The 8829-nt window shown below is 46.1% G+C and overlaps 1 protein-coding gene across 2 annotated transcripts; it reads left to right on the top strand.

Moving 5' to 3' along the window:
• The first annotated feature begins 2244 nt into the window (after positions 1 to 2244).
• On the top strand, positions 2245 to 8627 carry TMEM11 (transmembrane protein 11). 2 transcript variants are annotated; one of them, XM_073647909.1, is made up of 2 exons: positions 2245 to 2382; positions 8010 to 8627. In XM_073647909.1, the coding sequence occupies exons 1-2, from the start codon at positions 2336 to 2338 to the stop codon at positions 8524 to 8526; spliced, it is 564 nt and encodes a 187-aa protein (XP_073504010.1). In that variant the 5' UTR covers positions 2245 to 2335; the 3' UTR covers positions 8527 to 8627. The 2 variants fall into 2 exon arrangements, with proteins under 2 accessions (XP_073504010.1, XP_073504011.1); XM_073647910.1 differs by having other exon boundaries at positions 2368 to 2503.
• The last annotated feature ends 202 nt before the right edge of the window (positions 8628 to 8829 follow it).

Below are 8829 nucleotides of genomic sequence, written 5' to 3'. Positions count from 1 at the left end.
CCCCTTTTTTAGACTCCGCCCCCCTTTTAACAACCCCACCGGTAGGGGAATTTTTACAAGAAAAATCAACAATAGTCTTAGGACTCAGTTCACAACAGCTCTTACCACCTCCCCGGGCACTCTGGGACAATCCTGGCACCCCTGGAGAGTTCACGGAATGGTTCACTGCTGCCATTCTATATGGTGACAACAGCTCCTGCTGTTCCTGCACCATGTCCAGTAGAAGTTTCTCAAACACCTGCTGCAATTCTAACCGGCCCTTTAATCGCTCAATAGCTTCAGTCTCATTTGCTGCTCCGTTCACAGCCATCGCGGTACACTATTCACACACACCTCTCTCCCCGGAAAATTTTCATGACCCGCCAAGCCACAGCAAACCAGGTTTGAGTGCGACGACAATCTTCGCAACCCCACCGAGTTGCAGCCTGATGCTTTAATCTTCGCAACCCCACAGAGTTGCAGCCAGATGCTTTAATCTTCATGACCCCGCCGAGTCACAGCAAGATGCTTGTATCCACACTCGTCGACCTGTGCCGTTGCCCCTAGCAACTGGGCTGCAATTGCCCCTAGCAACCGGGCTGCAATTGCCCCTAGCAACCGGGCTGCAATTGCCCGCATTCTCGAACCACATGTAAGGTAGCGCTATTCATCACGCTTGGGGACACTCGCTTCACGGGGTTAATTAAAGCACACCAGCCACGTTTTCTGATAACACAACATCCAGCAGTTTATTATACTTCATAACTGCACGGAAGATAGTCCATCTCAGTGGCTCACCGGCATGGTTATACACATAACATCCAAGAGACCTTTCCAATGGCAGACATGCCCGCTTGGCTTTAGATACAGACTTCAGCAAGGTACAACATCAATGTCCATATAAAGAACCATTTTTACCTTTGCTGGGTCTTAGCTGCTTCTCTCAGCTCTGTTCTGCCACAGCTGTGGCTTTAAGGCTTCCCAGCCGTGGTCTCCAAGCCACGTGCCTTCCAGGGCTACTGCGTCCCAAACACAGGGATTTAGCCTCTTGCCTCTCCAAGTCTCTCTCTTCCAGCCCCTTCAGGCTAATGGTTTCCCGCACACACAGGGATCAGGCCTCATGCCTTTCACACCTGTTTCTAAAACTACCAGGATTTATATATCCTTCTGTGCGGACAGGACCTGTGATGTCACAGTCATGTGATCAGTCACCTGAGGGGAGGTACATGGTCAGCCAGAACACACCCCCTGGACATTTTAGCAATGCAGTAAGGTGCTGCGCTGCAATATATATATATATAGATTATAATGAGTGCAATCTGAGCTACCACCCGGGGCCCCGGGGGGGCCGGGGCTCCAGGGGGGGGGGGTCCATGGCCAGATTGCCCTCATTATAAAATGTGGGGCGCCGCGGCACATATCGGCAGTCAGAGGGGGGCCCCCGGACCGCTCCTCCAGCAGCGGCGCAAGGCCGTTACTTCTTCTTCGGCCGGACCAGCACTGCACCTGTTAACTTCCCTGTGTGCTGGCCCGGCCGCGTCACAGCTAGGAGACACGGCCATGTGCGCGGCCGTGTCTGCTAGTGTGACGTCACGCAGTGTGCGCTGCACTGCTGCATCGGAGAGGAGCTGGACAACTGGAGCCGAGTCGGGGGGATAGTGAGTGTATGTGTGTGTGTGTGTGTGTGTGTGTGTGTGTGTGTGTGTGTGTGTGTGTGTGTGTGGGGGGGGGGGGGGGCGCACGCCTTCTAAACTGCCCGGGGCCCTTATGTATATATTATTTTTACACATCTCTGACTGCCCTCGCTTCGTGTCCATATGTGCACTTTGATACCAGTTCTGATGACCAGAACCCATTTGGGCCAGGCTGGAGTGACCTGAGTTAATGTGAGGCATCACTATGTATGTAAGGGTGGAGTGAGATCAGTGGCCCAAAGTCATTAACACTTTCAGTAACGTCTTTCTGTGCCCACTTTGATGCCCATTTTTGTGCAAGTTTTATATTTTTTGTAGCTGCTTTTAAGTGCACTTACATCAGGGCACCTTGTGCATTGTATTTTAGTATTGTGATTTCTGTTATTAAACCTGAAAAAACTGAAACAAACGCCCAATAAGAAGCCCAGTCACGTGACTCCGCGCGCCTGCAAGCCTCTTCAGCAAGCAGCTGTCACTCAGCCGTAGCGTGGGGACACTACAGCTCCCATAATACTTTGCGCTGTCAGCCTCCACCACAGGGACGTCGGGATTTGTAGTCAATCGCCATTTTAAACTGTCAGCTTTAGCGTGGACTCTATTTCCCATCAGCCCCCGGGAGATGCGCAGAACACAGTGAGACAGCTGAGAGCCGAGTCTCCAAGATGGCCACTTGGGGAAGGAGGCGCGCTGGGCTGGGAGGCAGAGATAGGTGAGCATGGCCCGCGATGTACCGAGGTCAGGACGGCGGCATCCATCCCGCGGGGGGCCCTGCGGGGGTAACGCTGCTGGCAGCTGAGAGGGCGCCGGCTGTGCTGAGGCCCTGACGTGATGTGAGTGCTGGTGAGCGGTGACAGGCCCGAGGTCAGGGGGAGACTGGCAAAGGTTGCCCGCTAATACCTGCCAGTCCCGTTTACAACTACGCGCAGATGAAGAATGGACCGGCCCAGGGCAGCAGCCCCAGCATCACCGGGAGGCCGAGGAGATGGCGCCCAGCAGTGGTGAGAGGTCACAGGAGCCCAGGACGTGTCCATACACAGTGCTGCACTGCCTGTCTCATCCCGGGGACTGGGATCGCACAGCTGTGTGCACACTGACAATGAATCGTGTAACCGCAGCCTCTTAGTGGCAGTCACACAGTAACACCTGGTGAAGCCCCCAGTCAGATGGTTACTGAGGCCTGCCATTAACGTGTGTGCCACACTGACTAATGATGCCACTTTCCCTGTCTCCTGTGAATTCCGTCCATCACTGCTGAGGTCACCTACAGCACACTGCTTGGCGCTGGTCACACTGGCACCAGGACATTCATTGTTACATTGAGCCATGATTGACCCCTTTGGCTTGTACTGGCTTCTATGTCTTACCAGGAAGGAATAACACATTCTGACCCCAACGAGCAAAGTCTTGAGCCACATTTTCACCACCTTATTGCCATCCAGCTTACACAGGCCGATGTGCAGTGATGAGACAGAACGATCACTAATACAATGGTTCTGTCCCTACTGGAGTAGGATGTGTGGTGAAGTGCATGTCACTTTTCAGTTGCGCAGCATGTGCCTCTTAATGGATTAGGAGTGTCAGACTCCAGCACGTTCCCTCATCAACACCAGTGTGAAAAATCCGGTCTTAGTGAATCGGGCCTAAATGTTTTTTACAGTGGGATCTGCTACTCTTGTACTTCAGATTCATGCATGACACATCAGTTGTCTCATGGCCTCGGTTTTGGTGGTGAGGGGCACAGTAAATGTTTCTAATAAAATAGGACATAAGTATTGTATAACTTGAAGGAGAAAGAGGAATGGAAAGGTCAGCTCACCACGTTTTTTGTTGAAGCTCGACTGCTATAAATCTTCAGTAGTATTCACCCAGAGACGTCCTAGTCTGGGACGTAGGCAGCAGTCACTGGAAAAAGAGGGATCCTCCAACGAGAAAAAAAAAACTCTAATATTTCATCAGGAGACAATTAAAAACATGCAAGCACCACTAGAAATCCATGAACCGCCGACCGACGCGTTCATGGTAAGTGTGCACAAATACATCAGGTTTCTTATAGAAATAACAGCTTAGGAAGAGGTGGGGTCAATTGCATCAATCAGTTCACGTGAATTTAACCCATGCCTATCCACAGAACCTGATAAATTAGAACAAAGACAAGCAACATGAACTCTCTAAATAACTTGCAAAAAACATAATTAAAATCAATACATATACATTATTGTTTAATATTGTACTGTAAAATCAGATCTTGTGAAAACTTACCATGATTAAGGCAGTCTGCAGAAACGTGTTGGTCGTGTTTCATGGATTTCTAGTGATGTTTGCATGTTTTTTTTTTTTATCATCCCCTTATGAACTAATAAAGATATGGAGTTTTTTTAATTTTTTTTTCACTGAAGGATCCCTCTTCTTTTTCCTATGAAATAAGTATTGGTACGTGTAAGCCAAACCTCCGACTCCTCAATTTCCACGACTCCCTCATACATGGCTGATGTTTAAGTGATAAATTTACTGTAGCACAGATTCATCCCGGCTAAAAGTCTAGACCCTTAGATCAGGAATAGGACAGACATTTATAGGACATTTCATAACTTTCCCAAATTCTCATGAAAAAATATTCCCCACAAACTGCATTGAACTACTGTACCCAATTTATTATATATTTTAGGAGTTGGGAGTCGGTCAATTTTATACTGACTCCACCAAAATGGACTCTGACTCCACAGCCCTGCGTGTAAGGGCCCCCCCTTACATAACAGCCACAAAACACAGCTAGACGTGTAGTAAATGGGACACAAGTAACTGTTCTCTATCACAATATAATACGCCACAGAGTGATATCACAAGCTGCTGTATACCTAAAGTCGTGTACAAATAGACATATATCAATCTATTCAGAATAAGATTAAAGGAAACCTGCCAGTCAAGTCATGTTACGTGAACCATGGCAGCATGATCGTATCCTGACTGCACAACTGCCGTCAAGTATATTATTCTCTGAAGCGCTCCTGCTTTTCAGAGGAAACACAGTTTAACAATTGCATCGTGCCGAGAGCACGGTTCCTGGACAGATCTTTAACCCTTTGTTGGTTGCAATAGGATGGATAGATGTCCTATTGCACCTCCCTGACTTTGATGCAGGCTTACAAGCCGAGCACACTTTTTTCCCAGCAGATGATGCCTGTGATATTTAGCCATCATCTGCCCCTAACAGCCAAGTATGGAGCGGCTGTTAAATGCTGCTGTCAATCTCAAACTGCTGCATTTGCAGCCTGCTGGAGAGGGGTACATCATTATATGGGCCTATTGGTGCAATTTCAGGGCGCCGATGAGTTGCCTTGACGGTCGGAGTCTACTGAAGACCCCTGTGCCTGTCATGACTGTTCACCTGTCAACGACAGCTTCTGGCTGTTCATGGGATACCGTGATTTGTGCTATATGCAGCAGTACTGAAGTATTGCTATGTATAGTTCAAGCGATCAGATGATCACAGGCTCAAGTTCCCTAAGGGGATTAACAAAAACAACAAAAAGTGGGGGAAAAAAAGTTTTTGAACATATGAAAAAAAAATCTAAATGTTCAAATCTCCTCTTTTCCCTGTTAAAATGTTCTATCGCCATCCGTAAAATCTGATCTATTAAAATTTGAAGTTAAATCACTACTTCGTTTTCTTTAATTTCAGCGCTTGATTCCACTGGTACAACTAATGCAAGTTCCCTTCCTCTAATATTATACTAACCAGCCGGGTTCTTCAGCTCTTCCTGCCACCACTCTGGTCCCGATCTGGAAGTCAGAGGTAACGGTCACAAGTTCTCAGTGTATGTCTGAGACCCTCATTCTGCCTCAGGCTTATATTGAGAAGTGATCTCCGGATTGTCCAGCAAATACTGAAGCGATCCGGCATGTCACAACCTACAGAAAATGACTGGAGCAGAATCAATAACAAGTAGACGGTGGCTGGTTAGTATGTTACTAGAGGCTGGGAACTTGCATTAATTCCACCATTCCTGATCTGAAATAAAAAAAAATCAAAACCTTATCGGAGTGGTGCTTTAATTAACCTGATCGGTAAATGGCTTAAGTAGAAAAAAAATCAAGATGCCAGAATTGCGTTTTTTTTGACTGCCGCAACATTACAAAGATTGCAGTAAGATGCGATCAAAACCTTGTATCTACATCAAAATAGTATCAATAAAAGCGTTGGCTCAGGACGCAAAAAACAAGGCCTCACACTGCTTCTTTGACCGAAAATTGAAACCGTTACGGGTCACAAAATATGGCGACATAAGCAAATTATTTTAAACTGTTTTCTCTAAAATGCTAGCACGTATCAGAGAAAACTATACCTAGCTGCAACCACTCAGTCAGACTTTGATTCATGCTGCCTGCGGTTTGAGTAGCATGAATTAGGCTACAGGCTCCTTTTTTAAGGGGTTGTCCTCTTATTTTCCAAATGTCTACTGTGCTCTAAATTGTGCTGTGCAGATCTAAGCTATTACAAATGCCTATCCCTTACACAAACATGATGTGTTAGGCTTCCAGCTGTCCAAGGATCAGCGCTGTCAGCAACGGGCAGCGCACCTGCTCTCTGTAGCCATCAAAATGATCATTTCAATGACCTCTTCTTAGCAAGTGCTAAGAGCATTCATTGCAAGTGCAGGAGATTCTGATCTGTGCGTATGCTAAATGCTTTTCGCACCAGTACCGAAGAGGGCAACGCAAGTGAAATGGGGCCACGTGACTACCCAACCCAACGTTACTACAGGTGTCTTCATTGTAAGGCCACGTTCAGTATTTGGTCTGTATTTTTATATCAGTATTTGTAAACCAAAACCAGGAGTGGGTGATAAATGTAGAAGTGGTGACGTGTATCTATTCTACTTTCCCTGTGATTGTTCCACTCCTTCATTTGACTTTCAAATACAGAAGTAAGATACTGAACGTGTGAACGTGGCCTTAGTCATATGCGCAATGTCTGTCCAATGTTTCCACCACTGACTTATGGGCAGTAGTTGGCCTAACCATGTGGAGCGCAGTGGTTGCTTAGTTTATATTTTGGAAATTTTGCCAAAAAAAGTCACAATTCCCTTTACATACCAATAGTTTATGGAATGTATTGGTCATAGAATTAAACAGCTTGATGTAAAATTTATTTATTGCTTCATGTAGGAGATGTGTCGGCTGCCACCGCATTTCTTGTTTATCAGTCATTGAGGCTAAAATACCATTTGTTAGTGAGTGGCGTTAGAATTGCAGCATAACCACAACTTGTGGCAAATCTTGCACAACAATCAAATGTTTCACTATGGTCAGCATTCTTGTTCACTTAATATCAACCAGTTGTTTTTTTTTACCGCATGTATTGAGTGGCTGTAGAAACTCTAAAATGTAACTATCTCTTAAAGGGGTTATCTGGGACTTTTGAGTTTTTTTCCCATGGGACTAAATTTCCCGGCTGCTAACTGTCTGTTATACACTGCGATAATCTCTCCCGGCTCAGAGCGGTGACTCTTCTGCTTCATTTGACCTCATTTCAACAGTGCAGCTCTTTCTCTACCGGGCTGCTCTATCGACAGGGTGACCCTGCTGACATGCTGATTGAATGCTAGCATTTTAACATCGTGGAGCCCACTGTAAGTGTGCATGTCATCGATGGACGTCACATCACAGGAGCCAGGAGAATCGCTGGCAGGAGTGATCCATGAACTGAGCTGGGAGAGATCGTGGCAGGAGTGAACAGGCAGGTGGTTAGCAAGTACCTGCCAAGAAGTCCTTAGTCCCCAGGGCTGTGGAGTTGGTAAGCCAAACCTCCAACTCCGACTTCTCAATTTCCATGACACTGACTCCAACTCCGACTCCCTCATACATGGGTCATGTTTAAGTGATCAATTTACTGTAGCACAGATTCATCTCAGCTAAAAATCTAGACCCTTAGATCAGGAATAGGACAGACAGTTATAGGACTTTTCATGTCTTTCCCAAATGCTTTGAAAAAATATTCCCCACAAACTGCATTGAACTACTGTACCCAATTTATTATATATTTTAGGAGTTGGTACATTTTATACCGACTCCACCAAAATGGTCTCCGATTCCGACTCCACAGCCCTGTTAGTCCCATAGGAAAAAAGTCACGAATAACCCTTTTAACACTGCACTAAGAGCAACCTACCAGACTCCAGCTTTAATTTCTTAAACGCAGGCTAGATGCTCAGACTGTCTGCTAAAGGCACATGCGGTGCCCCCTTCTGTGCCAGTTTTTATATAAATGCCGCTTGTTCACTGTGTTACTTGTGCCTAATAAGTATTACCGATTTCTAAAGATATTCTTCTTGTCAGGGCGCCCTTTTCCACGAGTGAGTGGTACATCGTTCATGAGATTTACAATGGTGAAAATGCCCAGGACCAGTTTGAGTATGAACTGGAACAAGCCCTTGAAGCCCAGTACAAGTACATAGTAATCGAACCAACCCGAATTGGAGATGAAACTGCCCGCTGGATCACCGTGGGAAACTGCCTGCACAAGACAGCAGTGCTTTCTGGTACATTCTGCCTTCTTACCCCCTTAGTTTTGCCTTCAGAGTATTCACCCTACTTGTCTCTGCCAGCTGGTATCCTGAGCCTGGCCTGCTCTACTCTTTATGGAATCTCCTGGCAGTTTGATCCTTGCTGCAAATACCAGGTGGAGTATGATGCCTATAAGTTATCAAGACTGCCACTACACACTCTTACCTCCTCGACGCCAGTGGTGCTTGTAAGAAAGGACGACGTCCACAGAAAGAGACTACATAACACGATAGCTCTTGCTGCACTGGCATATTGTGTCAAGAAGCTGTACGAGATTTACGTTGTATGATTTCCACACAATGCCAAGGATGCAACAATAACACTTATTTTTTGTGGAATTTGTTAGAAATTGGAGATTTCTTCAGAGGAATAAAGCGCTTTATACTAGGATGGTGAGGACCTGCTGTTGATTCAATATACCCAAGACGCAAGTTGTAACACAACATGGGGTATGCTCACAAATGGCATATGAGGGAGGGGTTTTTCTTTTTAACATAGACACCTAAGTATTTGTTGTACTATACTTAACCAGCCAGAAGTCCATGTGACCATTAAAATAATAAAAAAAAACACTTACTGACTTGCTTGCTTT

Source organism: Phyllobates terribilis, unplaced genomic scaffold, assembly GCF_046119375.1.
Source record: "Phyllobates terribilis strain yellow unplaced genomic scaffold, ASM4611937v1 Scaffold_9__5_contigs__length_417890890, whole genome shotgun sequence".
Lineage (NCBI taxonomy): Eukaryota > Metazoa > Chordata > Amphibia > Anura > Dendrobatidae > Phyllobates > Phyllobates terribilis.
Note: the sequence above shows the minus strand (reverse complement) of the source record. Positions and strands in the feature narration are given on the sequence as shown.

Excerpts from the sequence above, each read along its gene's own strand:
- TMEM11 (XM_073647909.1), top strand. The coding sequence starts at position 2,336 with ATGGCCACTTGGGGAAGGAGGCGCGCTGGGCTGGGAGGCAGAGATAG. Across the intron at positions 2,383-8,009 it reads GGGCTGGGAGGCAGAGATAG|GGCGCCCTTTTCCACGAGTG; the intron begins GTGAGCATGGCC and ends TCTTCTTGTCAG.